The sequence below is a fragment of the Papio anubis genome, chromosome 5, assembly GCF_008728515.1.
Source record: "Papio anubis isolate 15944 chromosome 5, Panubis1.0, whole genome shotgun sequence".
Taxonomy (NCBI): Eukaryota; Metazoa; Chordata; class Mammalia; order Primates; family Cercopithecidae; genus Papio; species Papio anubis.
In genome coordinates this window covers 18740217-18766646 of record NC_044980.1, presented here as the reverse complement: position 1 = coordinate 18766646, position 26430 = coordinate 18740217, and the positions used below count along the sequence as shown (strand labels likewise).

General features: G+C 35.7%; 1 protein-coding gene across 10 annotated transcripts in view; it reads left to right on the top strand.

The window, feature by feature from the left end:
- Positions 1–26430, top strand: part of CDH18 (cadherin 18) — a 1104333-nt gene that overhangs the window by 1041738 nt on the left and 36165 nt on the right. For all 10 annotated transcript variants that reach the window (XM_017959458.3, XM_017959453.3, XM_021940114.2 and 7 more), the window contains one exon: positions 5813–5934. In XM_017959458.3, coding sequence (XP_017814947.2) covers positions 5813–5934 — 122 coding nt within the window. The remainder of the gene's footprint in view (positions 1–5812; positions 5935–26430) is intronic.

The window sequence follows — 26430 nt, the reverse complement described above, 5'->3', positions numbered from 1 at the left end:
TGTTAACTTCTATTATGTGTGTATTGAATGTGTGCAGTGAATTATATTCACTGATTTTTAAATGTTAACCAACCAGTCTTCTTTTCCTAGGATATCCCTCACTTGGTCATAATGAATGTATTATCAAAGCCTGAGATAGTCCTGGGGTTCTGCTTATGTAGCTCTCTTCTCCCAGAGAGCATTCTTCACATTATCTATTTTCTATTTTATGTATTTTGTTCCATTTTACTATCCTTTGTGATGGCAGGCCAGGTTTAATCAGTTGCTTTTTCCTGACCAAAGTGGATTTTTTTTTTTTTAGTTCTATTTCCAAACCAGTCAAACTTCTTATTGTAATTATGTAGTTTATTTAAATAGTAAACAAAATAATGACATATATGCACATAATGGATTCAGAATTTGTGTAACGTACTTTAAGTTGAAAGTTTCCCAAGACTTGATAAAAGTGATTTGCTAAAATTATGTTGCAATTAAGGAGAACAATTAGGCAATTATAAAATCTCAGGTAATTTTATAGAAGTAGAAGTGTTGCCATGCTTAGTGTTTTGAAAGAATCTTCAAATTCTTCCCTCACTTAGAATCAATCAATTTTGGACTTCATAAATAACTTGGTAAGTAACTCAGTGTGTGTTATCTTTATAAGAATGGTGGCATTAACCCCGAGCAGCAACAAATCTGTTCTCAGAGTTATGTCCATACTCCTACATTGACAGATTACAGTTTGATGAATAATTATGCATTTCAATATTTTTATACAAACATTTAAAATATATATGTATCATTATTTTTATTATTTTACATAGTAGCTGTTTTGCTTTAATTAGCATTTTCTGATGTTGATTCTATCTATAAGGAAATTTTTATTTTTATTTTTATTTTATTATTATTATTATTTGAGACGTAGTCTTGCTGTTGCCCAGGCTGGAGTGCAGTGGTGCGGTCATGGCTCACTGCAAGCTCCACCTCCCCGGTTCATGCCATTCTCCTGCCTCAGCCTCCCAAGTAGCTGGGACTACAGGCTCCCGCCACCACACCCGGCTAATTTTTTTGTGTGTTTAGTAGAGAAGGGGTTTCACCGTGTTAGCCAGGATGGTCCCGATCTCCTGACCTCATCATCTGCCCACCTCGGCCTCCCAAAGTGTTAGGATTACAGGCGTAAGCCACCGCATCAGGCCAGGAAAATTTATTATAATTAGATTGCACACCCAGAAAAAGAAAGAATAAACTTATAATCCATTTTGTTAGTAAGTTTCTAAGCAGCTTTAAAAATATGATTGTAATTATAAGTGCAAAAGACAGCATAACAGTTCATCACAAGATAAATCCTGTATACTCTATAAAGATGAAAGAAAAGTTCACAGGCATTATAGACAAGTAGCCTAAGATAGATAAAACATGTTCAAACTGAATTATTACAAAAAGTGGAAAATAAATGTTATATTTGGTAGATTGTTATATAATTGAGTGGGCCAATTGTGACATTTTCACAAGAATAGAATACAATTTTTCATTTACTTTTTAATCAATAAAATTTCTTACATTATCTCAATGTAATTACTTTCAAGTAGAGGTAAATTACTTTGACTTTGTAGTTCTGGTTAATGGAACAAAGTGTTCATTCCTAACAGCAAAGGCACAGCTTTAATTTTAAAGCTTCTAACTCATGTGACTCTCAGATAATAATATTAATGATATATAAGGAATTGATGGAGGATTTATAGGCAACTGGAACAAAATAATGTATTGAAAAGAGTCAAGATTCATTTTAAATAATTCACTTCAATTTAGAATTTGTATGATAACTATGTAATAAATGAGAGCACTTATTGTAAACGTACAAAAGTTGAATAAATATGTGGGGTAAATCTTGTGTGATATGTTTCTAAATGCTTTGTAATTTTTGAAATATTTCTACACATGTGTTATACTCCTTCCTATGAAATAAGTGACCTTAAACAGATAGAGTTAGTTAAATTTTCTATCACATAAAATTCACAGAATGCTTTATTTAAAAACTTTTTAAGTGGATACCGTAAAGAGATATTTGAGGAGTAATTTATTATATATGATATACATCTTTCATATAAATTATAGCAAATTATTTTGAATACAATATTTGATTTTTTTACTGATATTTAAATAATATAGAAAAAAAAGAGAAAAAGAGGCATATTATTGGCACCAGCATGTACCAGGCATTGTGAGAGTTTTACATATAAATTATTGTTTAAGTAGATGTAATAATATTATAAAGTAGTTTATAATATGTGTTAATTGATTTAGCTCACTTTTTCTACCTAAAACTTAAATATGACTTTCATATGCAAGATTTTACAATGGAAAACCTACTCTCATTTCAAATCAAACAAGTACACTTAAGTGGAAATTTGTTTTCATTTGAGCACCTGTTTGCAAAACTTATTGTTATATATTTATTAAAGAAAATAATGGAAACTTATTTGTTAACAAGCAGAACATTAACCAAGCATGCTAAAATGTTCCAGCATCAGTCCACAGAAAGTATTCAAAAGAATGAGCATAATTTTAGTTATACATTTTCCTATAAGGAAATCTTTTTATAGAACTCTCAATCAGACAGACCAAAAATACAATTTATAAACCATCTTTATTCTCATGGGCATTTATGAAACTTAGATAGCAATAAATGTGGTTATTTAAGTTCATATTCCCTGTAAATTGTTATTATAATAGTAGATAAGGCTTTTCATTTTGAGTGAATTTTCATAATGAAAGCAATAAAAGCATATTTTTAGGAAAATAATCTACAATATTACACTAACCTATTCATATATTTGACAAATATTTTTAATACTAATTTTAGAATAATAATAATCAAATTAGAAATCTACCAAATTCTCTAGTAGGCATATACTAATAGACATGATTTAGATTGTTTAGTGGCACATATTTAAATAATAATGGCTTTGGTCTAGAAGTAAATTGAACAATTAAGTCATGATATTTAAGAAAAGAATAGTATTTGTTTTTTCCATTCAATTTCGATAAGTGGGAAATCTGGAAGAATGACATATTTTGTTGTCCTGTGTTCTCTAGAGACCATCATAGTGTTATGCACACATCAGTCTTTCCAAAAGTAATCACTGGATAAAAATTATTGTTTCTCAAAGTTATAAAAGATCTTCTAGGTATTGTAGCATACCGCTTCCATTTGCACTGGAATAGCACTTTCTCTGTATCGCTATCTCTAGAGGGAGCACTCTGATGACATGAGTCCTTATTATATTAATGTTGCATAAAGCACAGATGATTTTTATATAGCATAGTTTGTGCTGGAAATTGCATGCATGTATTTTGGCTTTGTTTCTATTTTAGTATTCAGAAATTATTAAAATGTACATTCTTTTTCCCAGTCTCAGTATTATAAAGTTGACATAGTTACCGTTAATTGTTTCTCAAAAACACAACTTGGCAAGTCAAATAACTCTTATTATAGGCTTACAGATTAAATAATTAAGGTACATCAATAAATAGCAAATAACTTTTTGAAGTTCTGCTCCTGAAGAGTGCTGAGAATATGATTTATATTTAAGTTTGTATGATTTCAATGTATTTTATTTACTCTGCTGTCAAAAGAATATGAAAATTGTTTTCTAGAAACAAAGCATAAAATCAAAAATTATAATAACAATAATAGAAATAGTGTTTTAAGACCTTAGAGAATTATCCAGTTTTAGCCTTAGCAAAATGTTTGTAAATCCCATGGACAGATTTATATTTTATAGGTAGAGTGATTGACATTCAAAGGATAAAATACTAGCCCAAGGACACAAGAAATAATATATAGAGACCCATGGGTACTTTTCAGTTCACAAATATAGAAATATCTCATATCATAAAAGACCAGAATGCTGCAAGAAGGCTGCAAGAAGGCTGCGATAGTGAGTTTTCACCCCTAATTATCTGAAATCACAGCCACATTTTTATACATCATCCTACTTTTAGTAACAGACAGCAGTTATTGAATTTGCACCAGAAATTACTTTAAATTTACTCTAACCTTTTGGTTTTCATAACTGCTACGGTTGCCCCTGACAGGGCAGGCAGTGTCATGAGTCACATGCTCAATAAGATAAGATGTTTCCTACAGGACGTAGAATGGTAGTAGGTATACAGACAAAACTGATATTAGCCTGATCCCAAATGTTATGCTTTTAATCATTGTTACAGAATAGTGATTGTACATTAGGGCTGTAAAGTAATATTGAATCATAATGGAAAGAGTCTATTTTGAAGTAGAAGGATTCAGTTTCCTGTGCCCAAGTGTGGAATGCCTGAGAACACGTTCCAGTTCCAGGGGAAAGCTGCACCAAGGCAGAGGTAGGACAGTGAGAGGTGACCGCTGATAGCAGTCAGAGCGATTATGTATATGCTTTTTCATCCTTCCTTTAATTCGCTAACTTGTGAATAACTTTTATTTTATCTTTATAAAAATTTTCTTCTTTTCTGTACTTCTTCCATCTTTTATTGTTGAGCTAAACAAATATTCCTGGTACAAAATTGATCAAGAATGATCAAGAACAACGCAGTAGAGTGTGTTTACTATGATTCTGTTTAGGCGGATGACACTTCATATGTGTCCTGAGTGGCAGTGTCGAGTATTGGTTCCAAAGTTTCACAAGCAAAATAAATAAATAAATAAATAAATAAAAATTTTGAAATATTTCCTCTTTCTTATATCTTCTAGGGAAAAATGTGTAGACTGTAATTACCTGTTTAAGTAAAAAATCAGGGACACATTTTTTTTCATTCTTCACAAAAATTAACTTTTTACTGAAGAATTTATTTTCTCTAGTTATTTTAATACAGTGCTACTTAGATTTTCTATTTGCATTAGAGCTACTTAAGATACTTTTTAAACCATATCTTTTCTTACCATCGTGAATAACTTCTCTATAAGTATTTATTCCCTTTTTTCTAATATTGTTATATCTTTTTAACTAGTCTTATTATTAATGTATTAGTATGTTGTTATAATTTAAATTTGAATTGTTTCAGAGAATGGCAGATACATTAGCAGAGAGAAAGCCAGACAGAGAGATTTAATTTGTTCATTATGTATTCTGAATCTCTAGCTTTGACTTGTAAAATAAACGAGACATTTACGTTTTTGTTACATCTCAGAATTAATAAACCCACTGAAAAAATGAAAAGACTTGGTTTAAGATGGATTTGCAAGTATTGAATATATTTTGATATCTCCCAGAGTTACATGTCAATTTCATGTGTGAATCTCATACTAAATTTTGACTTCAATTACTCTTTATTTTCCTCAAGTATGACTCAACATCACACACTACATATATCCTACCATAAGAAAATGATCCTTTGTGTAAATAAATTTATTTTTTGTTTTCTTTGAGTTTAGTTAGATTTGAACATTAGACTTTTTTAAAGATTATGTGATTATTTTTTTACCAGCTGCTGTGTTTTTCTTAGATTAATGATGAAACCAATTGTTCATCCTGTAGACTCTGACAGCATACAATGAATTCTGACAACTTTCTCCCACTCGAGTTCCTGATAACATGTAATTTCCTTGATATGACAAAATATCATTTTGGCATTCATGTCATGCCATGGTGTTCATTTTTCATTTTCCTGTAAGTTAATGAGTTCTAGCAAAGAGCACCTTCATAAAGTTGTCGTTTGCCAAAAGTCCTGCTGCAGCATATGGAACCAGTGACAAGCTGCAGTATTAAAGAGATTTGTTTTAAACCGAGCCTCTAAAGTGTGCATCGAAATACTAAATACATTCCTGTGTATTTTGCAGATAATCCTGATTTGCTGAGCCATGTCACAGTGGGTATTAGAGTTCTGGATGTCAACGACAATCCACCCGAACTTGCCAGGGAATATGATATTGTTGTCTGTGAAAATTCTAAGCCTGGCCAGGTAAGTTAATTGTTTCCTTCCTCCTCATTTGAATGGAATAAATGCAAGCGGCTTTATTTTTATTATTCTTAGGTATAATCTCCCAAAGCCCACAGTGTAATTTTGTACTCAGTGAAACTAATTTCATAAAGCTTTATTTTAAGTATCAAATAAGTTTTGGAGAATCATAGCAATTGAATTTTCTTTGGATCCGAATGTAACTCAGAAAAATGAATTCATTCATGAATGCTGCACAAATTATACCAATAAAATGATATTGAATGCTTTATGTCCAACCCTACTTTAAATGAGGAGGAAATAGCAAATGTTTTCCTCTTAATGAGGCTGATGGATTTGATTGTGTCAGAGGGATAGCTCTGTCTATTTTGGAGGATCTGCAGGAGTGACACAGGAACGATGATTGAGTGATGCTGATACTAAATGATGATTCAATTTTAAAAACATGAAGAGTGTATATGTAGTAATAAGGTGGTGAGAGTGAAGATGGATCTGGAACATGGGGCAAGAGGCTGGATGTCGTGTGGCATCTAGTTAAAGAAGCAAGGCAATTTGAAAGTCTGGTTGCCTATAGCAAATAGAGCAAGTAGGAGGCTGAAAGGGGCTGTGTATTTGTTTTTCTGCTGTATAAGCAATTACACAAAATCCACAACTTGAAACAAAATGCATTTATTATCTCACAGTTTCTATAGATCAGAAATTTGTGCATGGCTTAGCTGGGTCTTTGCAGAGGTCTCGCAAGACTCTAATCAAGGTGTCTGCTAGGGCTGTTTTCTTGCCCGAGGCTTGGGGATCTCTTCCAAGTTCATAGGGCTGTTGGCAGCATTCAGTTTCTCTCTGATACAGACCTGAAAAAGTCAAGACTTTCCTTTACTCCTCAAGGCTGCCCATATCTCTGAGATACCACCAGCAGTTGCTTGCCATTTGAACCTCCCCAATATGTCCAGTTATTTCATCAAGCAAATAAAAGGAGCAAGCCTGCAGGGAAAACAGCCTCGTATAATGTAATGTAATCAAGTGAGTGACACATCAACACATTTGCCATATTCTGTTTGTCAGAACCAAGACACAGGTCATACCCACACTGAAGGGGGAGGGATTACAGAACGGCGTGCATTCCAGGAGCAGCACCTTAAAATCTATCTGCTTTGGATGAATCCAGAAGTGGAAAGGGTATAGGTCAAAATATACCCTTTCTGAGTCAAAAGTACTCTATTATTATCTGTAGTGAACAAGAATGAGTATCCCTTCCCAAATGATGCCAAGTCATTTTGAAACCTGTGCTGAAATTATACTCCTGAGAAGCATCCTTTTTTGTATTCGTGTATGAAGGACAATCAGTGAGGCTTGCTAAAGTAATCATTACCTATTTATTTTTAATACTGTCAGGGAAAAAGATATGTATATCTGAATGGCTGGCTTTGTAACATAAACCTTTTTTCATGTTCACTGTTGTTAAAATAAAAAAAAACTCTAGACATAATACATTTAAAAGGGTTTATTTAAGCAAAGAATGAGTAACAAATTGGGCTACACTCAGAATCAGAAGAAGTTTAAAGAACTCCATCCAGCATCGTGAGCGACAGGCTTTCAAAGGCTGAACACAGAAGCCAAGTAGAGAAATGACCTGATTGGCTACAGCTAGGTGTTTGCTTTATTTGGGCCTAAAGTGACCAGTTGGCTGTCTTGTAATTGCCTGAAACCCAGCTATTTTTTACTAAAATTATATTCCTAAGTTAGGTTTCTTTTAGTTGACATAATGTGTTAGAGTTCTCTAGAAAGACAGAACTAATAGGATAGATGCATATATGAAAGGGAGTTTATTAAGGAGTATTGACTCACACACCATCATAAGGTGAAGTCCCGCAGTAGACCGTGTACAAGCTAAGGAGCAACAAAGCCAGTCTGATTCCCTAAACCTCAGTATTAGGGAAGCCAACAGTGCAGCTTTCAGCCTGTAGCCAAAGGACTGAGATCCCCTGGCAAACCACTGGTGTTAAGTCCAAGAATCCAAATGCTGAAGAGCCTGGAGTCCGATGTTCGAGGTCAGGAAGCATCCAGCACGGGAAAAAGATGAAGGCCGGAAGACTCAACAAGTCTGCTCTTCCATCTTCTGCCTGTTTTATTCTAGCCTGTCTGGCAGCTGATTAGGTTGTGCCCACCCAGATTGAGGGTGGATCTGCCTCTCCTAGTCCACTGACTCGAATGTTAATCTCCTTTGGTAACACCGTCACAGACCCCTGAGGAACAATACTTTGCATCCTTCAGTCCAATCAAGTTGACACTCAATATTAACCATCAAACAAATCTAGGTAGCATTTTGTTACACAAAAGCTAAAAATACAGTGATAGTCTCAGGCTGATATGGCCTTCTACTTAATTAATTTAACATTTCCCATGAGAAAATTATAAATATGAATGAGGACAAAGTAAAGTTATATTTGAAAGCATTGTAGGGTTTATATAATTTATTCACTTAAAATATTAAGATTATTATTTTATATGCTTAAGTATTTTACTATGCAATGATTTTAAAACCAGTAAGTAATTTTGTAGTATAAATACATTATTAAATATTTATCAAATTTTCTTTCAATTCTATTAAAAATAGATGCATACATCCTAACATAATGTTCTTGAAATACATTATAAAAGCACAGTTAATGAAAAAAATGTTAAACATTCTAATGGAAAATTTAAATTTAAGAAAATACAGTATCTCAATTGTTGGTAATAACAGCAACTTAGACATAGTGGAAGAGAAAATAATGGAATTGGAAAATTTAAATTTAAGAAAATACAGTAGCTCAATTGTTGGTAATAACAGCAACTTAGACATAGTGCAAGAGAAAATAAGGGAACTGGAAAGTAGGTCAGAATAAAAAAGCCATGTTGAAGCATGAAAAGATAAAGAAAATATAAATAAGAAGATGAGAGACATATGGGACATGCAAGTCTAATATACAAGTTATTCAATTCTCAGAGGCATATGAGAGAAAGAATGGGACTGAAAAAATATTTAAGATGATTATAGCTGAAAGTTATTCCAAATTGATGGAAATATCAAGTCAAACACTCAATAAACTTAAGAGAAACAAAACCACCAAGCATACTGCCTACAAAGCTAAATTTACCTCAGTGCACGAAAGTAAAACTTTAGCAAATTAAAAGCAGCAAGAGAAAAAAAGATATGATACCACTATCAAAGTCACAGGACCTAAGATGAGGCAAAGCATTCTTTGACTTGACACCAAAAGCATGAGTCATAAAAGGAAACAGTGATAAATTGAATTTCATCAAAATTTAAAAGTTTTGCTCTTAAAATCTGTTAAGATGATAAAAAGACAAACTACAGAGTTTCTACTTTTAGTCCTATAGTTTGTTTTTATGAAAAGGTTTCAAAACTCAACAATAAAATCTGAAGATAAAATTCAATTTGAAAATGGGCAAAATACAAGAACAGACATTTACTGGCAAGGACATAGAAAGAGCCAACCAGCATATGCAAAGGTATTCCACATCTTTTTAAAAATTTATTTCTATTTACATTGGGTAAATAGAAATTAAAACTACAATGTGATATCACTACAGGCCTATCATAAAAGCTAAACTTTGTGGTAAATTGTGGAGAAATTAGGTCATTTCTGCATCATTGGTGAACGTGTAAAATGGCACTGCTACCCGGGAACATATTTTGACAGTTTCATAAAAAATTAAATTTGCAATTACCATAAAATTCAGAACTATATTCTTGGGCATTTCCCACAGAGATATGAAATTTTATGTTTATACAACAAATGTACAAAATTATTTATAGCAGTTTCATTTCTAATAAATCCAGACTGGAACCAACACAGACATCCTTCAATAGATGAACGATTAAGCAAACTGTGATAAATTCATAGCGTGAAATACGGTTCAGCAAAGAAAAGGAATGAATAATTAATACATGCAATAACCTGGATGAATCTCTAGAAAATTGTTCTGAGTGAATAAAAGAGCCAATGTACAAAGTTTCCATAAAGTATAATTTCATTGAAATAGCATTTTTACCATAACAAAATTATAGAAATAGAGAACAGGTTATTAGTTGCCAGAGGTTGGGTCCAAGGGTAAAGATGAAGAGAGTGGGTGTGGCCATAACATGGCAGCAGGAGATATCCTTATGCTGATGGAAATGCTCATATGTTCTTCTTATCAATGTCAATATCTTGGTTGTGACATTGTTTTGCAAGATGTTACCTGTGGGAGAAAGTAGGTAAAGGTATATAAGATCTCTCAGCATTATTTCTTACAATTACCTATAAATCTTCGATTACCTCAAAATGGAAGTTTTAATTAAAAATTTTAAAAAATACCTTCAAAAGGACAATAATAAATCAGATTTTCATGAGGAAAAATTAAAGCTGGAAAACAATAAAAGGATAACACCCAAGGGCTACTAGAAAATAACTGACAGTCGTATATTATTTTTCTACCAAATATATTCCTCAAAAGTAAAGTCAAATAAAGCTCATATTTAGGCAAACAAAAATGTGAACATTATTTAGCCTAAGTCAGAAACACCATTAAAGCTTTTCTTGAGTAAAAACAAAAATAACTCTATTGGCAAGACACATTAAAGAACAAAGCAGAACTAAATGATTAATAACTAAGCAATCGAAGTTTTCTAGGGTTTAAAATATAGAGAGTATACATAGTCTAAGAAATCATAAAAAAGGAAAGAGATAAGGGAAGTTAAAATATTTTAAATTCCTAACTTTTGAGGAAATTGATAATCTATTAATTTATATAAAATTTATAAGTTGAAAATTTATTTTGTAATTTATAAATTAACCAATCAAATTAGTAAAAGAACATGTAACTAACAAGCTGATAGAAATTGGAATTTTTAAAAATACTTAATCCCAAAGAGGGCAAAGTTTAAAGCTCTAATTCCTGATTTTAATTATGTTTATAAAATATTCATTAACATTAGAATAACTCAATTACTTGAAAAATTACTGTGTATGGTTTTCTATATGTTACAGTACAAAGATTTTTTTTTAAGTATTTCACATAGGATGTATGTTCAAGGATTCTAGAATGACACACTTCCAAGCTAAACGTAAATTCTAACAAAATATGAAGATTATAACTAATGTAATAGTGCCAAAATAATCCTGAAATTTGCATGAAGTTTGTAAAACTCAAAGTTAGAATGATAGTTTTTCATATTTGCTGTAGAAATATAGTTTCATCTCATTACACAAACAAGGACAATAAAGATTTTATTACTTAATATTTGAATGGGTAATGTTAGTGGAACTTCATAAAACAAAACATGAGACAAAAATTTATATAGAACAAGTGGAAATACCATGAACAAATGTGAAATATATAAAGTGTGTTTCAGTGTTTATGTTAAAATAAAACCACTTAAATACTCAAATTAAATTGTGCCTGTTATCAGAATAGACTTAAAAGTCAATTAGGTGTTGCTTATAGGAGATGTATTATAAATATAAGAGAGAAAAAAGTTGAAAGAAAAAATACAGGAAATTATACACACAGTTCTAATGGAAACTTTATCAATATCCCTATGCAATTATACACACACATAAAAATTATCAAAGGGAAAACATTACATGTAAAAAGGCAAACTTCATTATGATAAATATAGTCTGTACACTGGGTAGAAATAGCAATTTTAACTGTATATATACTTGTCAATCCTGCCTCTAAATAAGCAAATCAAACTATTTTTGAATTGAGAGATTTTATACACTTTTCCAAGTAACTGAAAGAATATTCACATAAAATTTGAGTAATATTAAAATTAAACATTACAGTTATAAAAATTTACTGATAGACAAATATGCCAACTTCAGATGATGCATTCTTTCAAAATTTGCACAAAATATTGACCACAATTATACTGTCTGCTGGGCCACCACACAAGATTTAATAATGTACAAAATCAGCCTCATTTTTCTTTATTACAATAAGTATAGCTAGATGATAATTAAAAACTATTTCTTAAAAAATCATATTGCAAATAAAGGAATGTACTTCTAAGTAACCTAAGACCTGCCAAGATGGTCAAATAGGAACAGATCAGTTCTGCAGCTCCCAGCATGACTGATGCAGAAGATGGGTGATTTCCACATTTCCAACTGAGGTACCTGGTTCATCTCATTGGGACTAGTCGGACAGCCCACAGAGTGTGAGCCAAAGCAGGATGGGGTATTGTCTTACCCGGGAAGTGCAAGGGGTTGGGGGTTTTCCCTTTTCTAGCCAAGGGAAGCCGTGACAGACTGTACCAGGAAAATTGGGACATCCCCGCCTTAATACTGTGCTTTTCCAATGCTCTTAGCAAATGGCGCACCGGGAAATTATATCCTGCACCTGGCTCAGTGGGTCCCATGCCCACGGAGCCTTACTCACAGCTAGCGCAGCAGTCTGGCAGCCTGATGGGGGAGGGGCGTCCGCCATTGATGAGTCTTCAGTAGGTAAACAAAGCGGCCTGGAAGCTCGAACTGAGTGGAGCCCACCGCAGCTCAAAAAAGTCTACCTGCCTCTGTAGATTCCACCTCCGGGGGCAGGGCATAGCTGAACAAAAGGCAGCAGAAACTACTGCAGACTTAAATGTCCCTGTCCGATAGCTCTGAAGAGAGCAATGGTTCTCCCTGCACAATGTCTGAATCTGAATCTGAACTTGAGGGACTCCTCAAGTGAGTCCCTGACCCCCGTGTAGCCTAACTGGGAGACACCTCCCAGTAGGGGCCAACTGACACCTCATACAACTGGGTGCCCCTCTGACATGAAGCTTCCAGAGGAAGGATCAGGCAGCAATATTTGCTGTTCTGCAATATTTGCTGTTCTACAGCCTCTGCTGGTGATATCCAGGCAAACAGGGTCTAGAGTAGACCTCCAGCAAGCTCCAACAGACCTGCAGCTGAGGGATCTTACTGTTAGAAGGAAAACTAACAAACAGAAAGGAGTAGCATCAACATCAACCAAAAGGATATCCACACCGAAACCCCATCTATAGGTTAACATCATCAAAGAACAAAGGTATATAAAAATCACAAAGATCAGGAGAAACCAGAGCAGAAAAACGGAAAATTCTAAAATCCAGAGTATCTCTTCTCCTCCAAAGGATCGCAGCTCCTCGCCAGCAATGGCACAAACCTGGACGGAGAATGAATTTCATGAATTGACAGAAGTAGGCTTCAGAAGGTCGGTAATAACAAACTTCTCTGAGCCAAAGGAGGATGTTCAAACCCATCGCAAGGAAGCTAAAACCTTGAAAAAAGATTAGACAAATGACTAACTAGAATAAACAGTGTAGAGAAGACCTTAAATGACCTGATGGAGCTGAAAACCGTGGCACAAAAACCATGTGATGCATACACAAGCTTCAGTAGCTGATTCGATCAAGTGGAAGAAAGGGTATCAGTGATTCAAGATCAAATGAATGAAATGAAGTGAGAAGAGAAGTTTAGAGAAAAAAATGTAAAAAGAAATGAACAAAGCCTCCAAGAAATATGGGACTATGTGAAAAGACCAAATCTACATTTGATTGGTATACCTGAAAGTGATAGGGAGAATGGAACTAAGTGGAAAACACACTTCAGGATATTATCTAGGAGAACTTCCCCAACCTAGCAAGGCAGGGCAACATTCAAATTCAGGAAATACAGAGAACACCACAAAAATACTCTTTGAGAAGAGCAACCCCAAGACACATAATTGTCAGTTTCACCAAGGTTGAAATGAAGGAAAAAATGTTAAGGGCAACCAGGGAAAAAGGTAAGGTTACCCACAAAGGGAAGCCCTTTAGACTAACAGCGGATCTCTTGGCAGAAACTCTACAAGCCACAAGAGAGTGGGACCAATATTCAACATTCTTAAAGGAAAAGAATTTCAATCCAGAATTTCATATCCAGCCAAACTAAGTTTCATAAGTGAAGGAGAAATAAAATCCTTTACAAACAAGCAAATGCTGAGAGATTTTGTGACCACCAGGCCTGCCTCACAAGAGCTCCTGAAGGAAGCACTAAACAATCTGTACTAGCCACTGCAAAAACATGCCAAATTGTAAAGACCATGGATGCCAGGAAGAAATTGCATAAACTAAGGGGAAAATAACCAGCTAACATCATAAAGACAGGATCAAATTCACACATAACAATATTAACCTTAAATGTAAATGGGCTAAATTCCCCAATTAAAAGACATAGACTACTAAATTGGATAAAGAGTCAAGATTCATCAGTGTGCTGCATGCAGGAGACCCATCTCATGTGCAGATACACACATAGGCTCAAAATAAAGGCATGGAGGAACATCTACCAACAAACGGAAAGAAAAAAAAAGCAGAAGTTGCAATCCTAGTCTCGGATAAAACAGACTTTAAAGCTCAAAAGAGACAAAGAAGGCCATTATATAATGGTAAAGGGATCAATGCAACAAGAAGATCTAACTATGCAAAATATATATGCACCCAATACAGGAGCACTCAGATTCAAAAAGCAAGTCCTTAGAGACCTACAAAGAGACTTAAACTCCCACACAACAATAATGGGAGACTTTAACACCCCACTGTCAATATTAGATCAATGAGACAGAAGGTTAACAAGGATATTCAGGACTTGAACTCAGCTCTGCACCAAGCAGATCTAATAAACATCTACAGAACTCTCCACCCCAAATCAACAGAACATAAATTCTTCAACACCACAACGTACTTATTCCAAAATTGACCACATAGTTGAAAGTAAAGCACTCCTCAGCAAATGTAAAAGAAAAGAAATCACAACAAACTGTCTCTCAGACCAGAGTGCAATCAAATTAGAACTCAAGATTAAGAAACTCACTTAAAACCGCACAACTACATTGAAACTGAACAACCTGCTCCTGAATGACTACTGGGTGTAAACAACGAAATGAAGGCAGAAATAAAGATGTCCTTTGAAATCAATGAGAACAAAGACACAACGTACCATAATCTCTGGGACACCTTTAAGGCAGTGTGTAGAGGGAAATTTATAGCACTAAATACCCACAAGAGAAAGCAGGAAAGATCTAAAATCAACACCCTAACATCACAATGAAAAGAACTAGAGAAGCAAGAGCAAACAAATTCAAAAGTTAGCAGAAGGGAAGATATAACTAAGATCAGAGCAGAACTGAAGGAGACAGAGACGCAAAAAACCGTTCAGAAATTCACTGAATCCAGGAGATTTTTTTTTTAAAGATCAGCAAAATTGTTAGACCACTAGCAAGACTAATAAAGAAGAAAAGAGAGAAGAATCAAATAGACACAATAAAAAATGATAAAAGGGATATCACCACCAATACCACAGAAATACAAACTACCATCAGAGAATACTATAAACACCTCTATGCAAATAAACTAGAAAATCTAGAAGAAATGGATACATTCCTGCTCACATATACCCTCCCAAGACTAAACCAGGAAGATGCTGAATCCCTGAATAGACCAATAGCAAGCTCTGAAATTGAGGCAATAATTAATAGCCTACCAACCAAAAAAAGTCCAGGACCAGATGGATTCACAGCTGAATTCTACCAGAGGTACAAGGAGGAGTTGGTACCATTCCTTCTGAAACTATTCCAATCAATAGAAAAAGAGGGAATCCTTCCTAACTCATTTTATGAGGCCACCATCATCCTGATACCAAAGCCTGGCAGAGCCACAACAAAAATAGAGAATTTTAGACCAATATCCCTGAAGAACATCAATGCAAAAATCCTCAATAAAATACTGGCAAACCAAATCCAGCAGCACATCAAAAATGTTATCCACCAAGATCAAGTTGGCTTCATCCCTGGGATGCAAGGCTGGTTCAACATACGCAAATCAATAAATGTAATCCATCACATAAACAGAACCAAAGACAAAAACCACATGATTATCTCAATAGATGCAGAAAAGGCCTTTGACAAAATTCAACAGCCCTTCATGCTAAAAACTATCAATAAACTAGGTATTGATGGAACGTACCTCAAAATAACAAGAGCTATTTATGACAAACCTACAGCCAATATCATACTGAATGGGCAAAAACTGGCAGAATTCCCTTTGAAAACTGGCACAAGACAGGGATGCCCTCTCTCACCACTCCTGTTCAACATAGTGTTGGAAGTTCTGGCCAGAGGGTAATCAGGCAAGAGAAAAAAATAAAGGATATTTAGTTAGGAAAAGAGGAAGTCAAATTGTCCCTGTTTGCAGATGACATGACTGTATATTTAGAAAACCCCGTCATCTCAGCCCAAAATCTTCTTAAGCTGATAAACAACTTCAGCAAATTCTCAGGATACAAAATCAATGTGCAAAAATAACAAGCATTCCTATACACCAATAATAGACCAACAGAGGGCCAAATCATGAGTGAACTCCCATTCACAATTGCTACAAAGTGAATAAAATACCTAGGAATCCAACTTACAAGGGATGTGAAGGACCTCTTCAGGGAGAACTACAAACCACTGCTCAATGAAATAAAAGAGGATACAAACAAATGGAAGAACATTCCATGCTCATGCTCATGGATAGGAAGAATCAATATCACAAAAATGGCCATAACTGCCCATGGTAATTTATAGATTCAATGCAATCCCCATCAAGCTACTGATGACTTTCTTCACAGAATTGGAGAAACCTACTTCAAAGTTCATATGAAACCAAAGAAGAACCCTCATTGCCAAGACAATCCTAATCAAAAAGAACAAAGCTGGAGGCATCATGCTACCTGACTTCAAACTATTCTACAAGGCTACAGTAACCAAAAGAGCATGGTACTGGTACCAAACCAGAGATATAGACCAATGAAACAGAACATATGCCTCAGAAATGACACCACACATCTACAACCATCTGATTTTTGGCAAACCTGACAAAAACAATAAATGAGGAAAGGATTCTCTGTTTAATAAATGGTGCTGGGAAAACTGGGTAGCCATATGTAGAAAGCTGAAACTGGATCCCTTCCTTACACCTTATAGAATAACTAATTCAAGATGGATTAAAGATTTAAATGTTAGCCCTAAAACCATAAAAACCCTAGAAGAAAACCTGGGCAATACCATTCATAACATAGGCATGGGCAAGGACTTCATGACTAAAACACCAAAAACAATGGCAACAAAAGCCAAAATAGACAAATGAGATCTAATTAAACTAAAAAGCTTCTGCACAGCAAAAGAAACTACCATCAGAGTGAATAGGCAACCTACAGAATGGGAGAAAAATTTTGCAATCTACTCATCTGACAAAGGACTAATATCTAGAATCTACAAAGGACTTAAACAAATTTACAAGAAAAAATCAAACAACCCCATCAAAAAGGGGCAAAGAACCAGGCACAGTGGCTCACGCCTGTAATCCCAGCACTTTGGGGGGCCAAGACGGGTGAATCACGATGTCAGGAGATCGAGACCATCCTGGCTAATATGGTGAAACCCCATCTCTACTAAAAAGCACAAAAAAAATAAAAATACAAATAATTAACTGGGCATGGTGGTAGGCACCTGTAGTCCCAGTTACTTTGGTGGCTGAGGCAGGAGAATAGCGTGAACCCAGGAGGTGGAGTTTGCAGTGAGGCGAGATTGTGCCACTGCACTCCAGCCTCGGTGACAGAGCGAGACTGTCTCAAAAAAAAAGGGGGGGCAAAGGATATGAAGAGACATTTATGCAGCCAATAGACAAATGAAAAAATATTCATCACCTCTGCTCATCAGAGACATGCAAATCAAAACCACAATGAGATACCATCTCACACCAGTTAGAATGGCGATCATTAAAAATTCAGGAAACAACAGGTGTTGGAGAGAATGTGGAGAAATAGGAACCCTTTTACACTATTGACGGGAGTATAAACGAATTCAACCATTGTGGAAGACAGTGTGGCAATTCCTCAAGGATCTAGAACTAGAAATAACATTTGACCCAGTGGTCCCATTACTGGGTATATACCCAAAGGATTATAAATTGTGTTACTGTAAATACTTATGCACATGTATGTTTATTGTGGCACTGTTCAAAATAGCAAAGACTTGGAACCAACCCAAATGTCCATCATTGATAGACTGGATTAAGAAAATGTGGAACATATACACAATGGAATACTATGCAGCCATAACAAAAGATGCCTTCATGTCCTTTGTATGGACATGGATAAAGCTGGAAACTGTCATTCTGAGCAAACTATCACAAGGAAAGAAAACCAAATACTGCATGTTCTCACTCATAGGTGGGAACTGGACAATGAGAACCCTTGGACACAGGGTGGGGAACATCACACACTGGGGCCTGTCATGGGGTAGGGGGATGGGAAAGGGATAGCATTAGGAGAAATATCTCATGTAAATGATGAATTAATGAGTGCAGCAAACCAACATGGCACATGTATACATATGTAATAAACCTGCACGTTGTACATATGTACCCTAGAACTTAAAGTATAATAAAATGAAAACAAAAACAAAATACATATTGCAAATAAAGGAATGCATTTCTAAGTAAACAAAGATTCCATGAAGAAAATCAAACTTAAATGAAAAAACTAGTTACATGAAATGATAATGTAAATAAGTCCATATTAAAATTTCTAGGAAACGGTTCAGCCATAACTAACGGGAAATTTATAATTTTAAATGCATATAATAAGATAAATAATGCAAATTGAAAGCCTAAGCATCATTCTTAAGAAGTTAGAAAAATAAGTCAATTTAATCAAAATGAAAGAGAATAACAATTTATGAGATGAATGTAATGAAATGAATCAAAAGAAAACATTCAAAAGTTCACAGCTTAGTTATTTGAAAAGACAGGCAAGTCCCTGGTAATCTGTTAAAGACAAAAGAGAGAGAAATAGAACAAATGAAGAATATTGGGAAAAATCAAGAGGTGATAACTATAGATCCTACAGATATCAAAAGCCAATTGTGTATTACAATGTCATATTTTACTAAAATTTGAAAGTTTAGACATAGTGCATATATTTTTAGAAAAGTAAAGTTTGTCAAAGCTGACACAAGAATAGATTTAGCTGGGCTTGGTGGCTCATGCCTATAATCCCAGCTACTTGGGAGGCTTAAGTGGGAGGATCCCTTGAGCCCTGGAGGTCAAGTCTGCAGCGAGCTGTGATCATGCCACTGCACTCCAGCCTGAGTGACAAAGTGAGACTTCGTCTCAAAAATAATAATAATAATGATAATGATAATGATAATGATAATAATAAAAAGAGTAAGGACTGAGCCTGATTAAGGTTGTATTTATTAAATTCATTAAATATATAAATAAAAACCTTTCCTTTCCACAAATAAATTCTCTTCTCATGGCTTTAATGGTGAATTCTACTAAAAATTTAAAAAAGATCATGAGAATAATTGTAAAAGGCATTCAAGGGTTCAGAAAAAGGGTGGTAGGACCATTTTTTTACACATTTTGTGATGCCAGCATAGCCTTAACATCAAAAGGTAAAAGTGGAATTATAGCTATTCTCTCCACAATCATAGATATAATAAATGTCATAAATAAAATATTTGTAAACCATGTAAAGCAAAAAAGAATAGTATTTTAAAATGAGACAATGAAAAATAAAAACCTACCTAATCAGGAGAATCCAAAGCATTTGTGAAAATTCAACACCCATTAATAACAGCAACAACAGTGACAATGCTGCTATACATGGGTAGAATTTTTTAATGAAATTAGCAAATTTGCTAAATAACAAGTCAATGTAAACATGTTATTTGGACTTCTCTTACCACAAACGATTAGAAAATTAACTTGAAACAGTAGACCATTTGCCACCACATTAAAAATAATACGCCTAAGAATAAATGTTACCCTCGTTAGCACTCAACTACTTTCTCTCTAGAAGGCAACTCTTAAAACTTAGGTGCTTTGCCTCAATGAATCTTTATTCCCATGATTTTTTTTTTTTTTTTTTTGAGACTGAGTTTCGTTCTTGTTGCCCAGGCTGGAGTGCAATGGCACAATCTTGGCTCACCACAACCTCCACCTCCTGGGTTCAAGCAGTTCTCCGGCCCCAGCCTCCCGAGTAGCTGGGATTACAGGCATGCACCACCACACCCGGCTAATTTTGTATTTTTGGTAGAGACATGGTTTCTCCATGTTGGTCAGACTGGTCATGAACTCCCAACCTCAGTTGTTCCACTCGCCTCGGCCTGCCAAAGTGCTGGGATTACAGGCGTGAGCCACCACACCCAGCTATTTCCATGATGTTTAGATTACTCAGAGATCTAAAACTGGTAAATTAAAAATGTCATTTGAAATATGATGTAAATAACCAGGCATGGACTTATGTTTGCATCAGACATTGTTTTCTAACTAATTATAATTTCAAACATTCATTTAAATAAGCATGTAAATTTTATTTTTAAATTTCAAGATTATTTCAAAGCTTTAAGGTTAAAGTATATTCTCATAATGTGACACAACAATGGTTGCTAGTCCAATGCTACCTATGTAGTCTGCTGCAAATCTGGGTCAATAACACCCAGCCCTTGCTCTTGGCTCAATTGATACTTATTTTCTCTGTATGTGAACATCTGCTCCCAAATTTAATACTCCGGTCTCAGTTTTCTGGCCTATGGCCTTGAATTTTTCTGTTGACCTCTGATATTTTCCACCACTTTCTCATGAGATAGGTTCACTTATCCATTCTCCATAGGACTTGCTCCCTTCCCAATGTGACATTGCTGCTATGGGTCCTCTGTTTTACCCCCTGCATTGACTGCAAAAGCTCTACAGCATGTCTAAGAAATGATATTATTCGACATTAACAGGTGCTTTCTTCATCTCCAAAATAAAGACAAATGTCAGAATTTCGGGGCCCTTCCAAGACTGAAATTCTATAAATATAGGACTAAATAAGTTTCAAACTCCTTTAAATATGAGTTACCTTATTCTATGCATGAGGTATCTTATTCTATGCATATCTTATTCTGTCCTCTAAATATGATTTACCTTATTCTATGCATTCAGTTACCTTATTCTTATTCTATTTGATACTTTTTGGAGAGGGATGTATCTCTGACAACTTGCTTTTTCTTTGGTAAGTCTCATTAACTGTTTATTTACATAGGATTCCTCCTTTCTTTATGTATTTGTTACCTATTTTCATAAATGTATTAGTTCAGTTTCAAACTGGTATAAAGGACTTCCAGAGACTGGGTAATTTATAAAGGAAAGAGGACTTCCGGAGATTGGGTAATTTATAAAGGAAAGATGAACTCACAGAGCATCGTGACTGGGGAGTCCTTAGGAAACTTATTTGATACTTATTTTCAAAAGTGTATTAGTTCATTTTCATACTGCTATAAAGGACTACCGACTGGGGACACCTTAGGAAACCTACACTCATGGCGGAAGGCAAAGCGGGAGCAAGGCAGCTTCTTCACAAGGCAGCAAGAAGGAGAAGTGCTGAGTGACGGGGAAAGAGCCTCTTATAAAACCATCAAATCTTCTTGGAACTCACTCACCATCACAAAAACAGCATGAGGGAAACCATCCCCATGATTCAATTACCTCCACCTAATCTCTCCCTTGATATATGGGGATTATAAATGAAGATGAGATTTGGATGGTGACACAAAGCCTAACCATATCATTCTACCCTGGCCCCTCTCAAATCTAATGTCCCTTTCACATTTCAAAACCAATCATGCCTTCCCAACAGTCCCCCAGAGTTATAATTCATTCCAGCATTAGCCCAAAAGTCCAAGTCCAAAGTCTCATCTGAGACAAGGCAAGTCCTTTCTGCCTATGAGCCTGTAAAATCAAAAGCAAGTTAGTCACTTTCTAGGTACCATGGGTCTACAGGCATTGGGTAAATACACCCATTCCAAATAGGAGAAATTGGCCAAAAGGAAGAGGCTACAGGCCCCTGGCATGTCCAAAATCTAGCAGTGCAGTCAAATGTTAAAGCTCCAAAATGATCTCCCTTTACTCCATGTCTCACATGCAGGTCACGCTGATGCAAGAGGTGGCCTCCCACAGCCTTAGGCAGCTCAGCTCCAGTGGCTTTGCAGGGTACAGCCTTTTCCTGGCTGCTTTAAAGGGCTGGCATTGAGTGTCTGCAGCATTTCCAGGCACACAGTGTAAGCTGTTGGTGGATCTGCCATTCTGGGATCTGAATAACAGTGGCCCTCTTCTCACAGCTCCACTAGGCAGTGCCCCACTGGGGACTCTGTTGTGGGGGCTCCAACCCCAAACTTCCCCTCAACACTGCCCTAGTAGCCATTATCCTTGAGGGCTCCAGCCCTGCAGCAGACTTCTGCTGGACATCCCAGCATTCCCTTAGATCCTCTGAAATCTAAGTGGAGGCTCCCAAACTTCAATTCTTGGCTTCTGAGCACTTGCAGGTCCAATACCACATGTAAGCCACGAAGGCTTGGGGCTTGCACCCTCTGAAGCAATGGCCTGAGCTGTGTATTGGCCCCTTTTAGCTGTGGCTTGGATGCAGGGCACCAAGCCCTGCACAAAGCAGCAGGGTCCTGGGCTGGCCCACAAAACCAGTTTTTCTTCGTAGGCCTCTAGGTTCCTGATGGGAGGGGTTGCCGTGAAGACCTCTGACATGCCCTGGAGACATTTTCTCCATTGTCTTGGTGATTAACATACAGCTCCTTGATACTTATGCAACTTTCTGCAGCCAGCTTGAATTTCTCCTCAGAAAATGGGTTGTTCTTTTTTATTGCATTATCAGGCTTCAAATTTTCCAAACTTTTATGCTCTGCTTCCCTTTAAAACGTAAGTTCCGAATTTAAACCATCCCTTTGAAATGTATAAAACTGAATGATTTTAAGAGCACCCAAGTTATATCTTGAACACTTTGCTATTAAAAATTTCTTCCACTAGATACCCTAAATCATCTCTCTCAAACTTTCACAGATCCCTAGAGCAGGGGCACAATGCCACCAGTCTCATTGCTAAAGCATAGCAAGAGTCACTTTTATTCCAGTTTCCAACAGGTTCCTCTTCTCCATCCTCAGCCTGGACTTCATTTTCCATATCACCATCCACATTTTCGTCAAAGCCATTCAACAAGTCTCTAGAAAGTTCCAAACCTTCCCACATCTTCCTGTCTTCTAAGCCCTCCAAACTGTTCCAATCTCTCCCTCTTATCCAGTTCCAAAGTCAATTCCACATTTTTTGGTATGTTTATATCAGTCCCCCACGCTCCATGGTACCAATTTACTGTATTAGTCTGTTTTCATACTGCTGTAAAGAACTGCTTGAGACATGATAATGTATAAAGGAAAGAGGTTTAATTGACTCACAGTTCAGCATGGCTAGGGAGGCCTTAGGAAACTTAAAATCATGGAGGAAAGCCAAGGGGAAGCAAGGCACCTTCTTCACAATCCTGCAGGAAAGAGAAGTGCTGAGAGATGGGGGATAAACTTATAAAACCATCAGATTGGCCAGGTGTGTTGGCTCATGCCTGTAATCCCAGCACTTTGGAAGGCTAAGGCAGGCAGATCACCTGAGGTCAGGAGTTCAGCCTGCCCAACATGGCGAAACCCCATCTCTTTAAAAATACAAAAAATTAGCCAGGCATGGTGGCGGGTGCCTGTAATCCCAGCTACTTGAGAGGCTGAGGCAGGAGAATCACTTGAACCTAGGAGGTGTAGGTTGTAGTGAGCTGAGATCGCACCACTGCACTCCAGCCTAGGCAACAAGAGCAAAACTCAATCTCGAAAAACAAAACAAAACAACAACAAGAACAACAAGAACAACAAAACCATCATATCTCTTGAGAACTCACTATCAGGAGAACAGCATGGGGAAAGCCCCCCTCATGATCCAATTACCTCTACCTGGTCTCTCCTTTGACATGTGGGGATTATGGGGATTATGAGGATTATAATTCAACATGATTTTAGTGGGGACACAAAACCTAACCATATCAAAAAGGTAATTACTACACTTAGCATTTGATGTTACTACACTTTTTTGATTAAGTTTTATTAGTTGATTATGTGGTTACACCTTTTTGCACTTCAAAACACTATACATTTAGCTACCATTGTTGCCTTTACCATTGAACGATTTTAGATAAGATCATAAGATAACTGAACTTATTATGCTGTTGCTTGTGTATTTGTTTTCACCTCTTCCACCAAAATAAATTTAAGCTTTAATTGATGGAAGAAAAGATTGTTTGAAAGTGTAGCTTGTGGCACTCACATTTAGACAAATCATTACCAGTGTATGTGCTCTACTTGTGTGATTAACCCATTACAGAGTTAAATAGCCCAAATCTGTATTCTTTAGTGTCCTAGTATTTGACTCCTTTAATCATATATTGAAAACACTTTTGAAGAAATCCGATGCATTCTGATGCAGAGTTGGAATAAGAAACTCTATTTAAACAACAATTGGCGAAATCAGTTTTCTGAAGTGTATTTGTATTGCCAGGCTGTGTGACAGTTCCTCTTTCAATGACAATTGCTTTTAGAATTACGGGTATTTCTATTATGAATGCTGCACATCTAAACGTATCAGAATGTAGCTATGGCAAAGAGATTGGCGTTTTATGAAAGTTTAATCCCCATGTAATAGCAGAGTTCAGGCAAATTGTGATACTAATGTAAACTGCAACAATATAGTTCTCTAAGTTAATATATTTTCCTGTTCTAAAAAAAAAAAACTTTTAAGTATATTGCCTGAGAAAAATATTAAAAAGAAAGGCATACATGCATGAAATTTGAAGACAGTTCCCAAAGTAGAATGAATTTAGAAAAAATTAGATATGCCTAAAGTAGAAACATTGAAAAAATAAAGGGAGTCTATTCTATTTTATGCATATTAAATTTCCTCTGTATTCCTTCTTTCATTGTAAATAAACGTACAAAAATAACACATAAAAGAAATTTTATTGCATAACATTATATGCTTCCACCACATACAATTATTAACCATATAACTTTGCATGAAAAAATTAACTAGGTCAATAGAGATTCTTTACTGTCAAAAATCAAGCTCATTTAAATAACAAAAGTTGATGTTATCAAATAAATGTGTGCAGATACTATTAAAGATTGTATTATGAAGCAGATGCATTGATTAAACAGGATACTATGTCTTCTAAAAAAGTTCTTTTTGAGAGGTTACATGGGCATTTTTTTTTTTTTTTTTGAGATGGAGTCTCACTCTGTCACCAAGGCTGGAGTGCAGTGACACGATCTAGGCTTACTGCAAGCTCCGCCTCCTGGGTTCACACCGTTCTCCTGCCACAGCCTCCTGAGTAGCTGGGACTACAGGTGCCCTCCACCACACCCAGCTAATTTTTTTGTATTTTTAGTAGAGATGGGGTTTCACCATGTTAGCCAGGCTGGTCTCGATCTCCTGACCTCGTGATCCACCCGCCTTGGCCTCCCAAAGTGCTGGGATTGATTGAGCCTCTAGTGTATGCATTACTCAAATGGTGAACATTGTGATCAACAAGTTATTTTTCAACACTCTCCCATTCCCATTCTCTGCCCTTTTGGAGTCACTGTTGTCTGTGATTTTCATCTTTCTGTTCATTTGTCCCCATTGTTTAGCTTCCATTTGTAAGTGAGAACATGTGGTATTTGTTTTTCTATTTCTGAGTTAAGAATATTCTTGGCCGGGTACAGTGGCTCACACCTGTAATCCCAGTATTTTGGGAGGCCAAGGCGGGCAGATCACTTGAGGCCAGGGATTCTAGACTAGCCTGGCCAACATGGCAAAACCCTATTTCCACCAAAAATACAAAAATTAATTGGGCATGATAGCTCACACCTGTAATCCCAACTACTTGGTGGCTGAGACATGAGAATCACTCGAACCCAGGAGGTGAAGGTTACAGTGAGCTGAGATTGAGAGACTGGGCTTCTGTGCTTCTGGCACTCCAGCCTGAGTTACAGAGTGAGTCTCTGCCAAAAAAAAAAAAAAGAAAGAAAAGAAAAGAAAGAACTTTCTTTTTAAAATGTAAAATGCTTAAGCCAAGCAAGTTCATTTGCCAAATCTAACATTATGGTATTAGATTAGACAAATTTTATATATTTGTGATACTGACTTTTCCCTAATAAAGTACTCTAGTATTAACAGACAATTGATATTTTTAAAAGTGGATACATTTATTTGTAGATATCAAAAATGCTCCCTGGTAATTATTTATAAATAGCAACTGTCTATTTTTTTTCACTCTTTGCTTTTGTAATGTAGACTAAATTTGTAATATAATTTATTTGATATCTTTCAAAATAAATAACCATTCTATGCACTAATTAGATCATGTATATATGATAAATAGCATTTGGATTCAATTAGAAGACACAAGAATCAAAAAAGATATCGTTAGGGATTTTACATTACTAAAGCAATTGGACAAAGAGATAACAAGGTAACACAGTGGCTATAAATCACAATTCTGACAAAGGGATAGAAAATATTGATGATGGAAACCTGGCAATTATCTAGATATCTGCCAGAAGTTT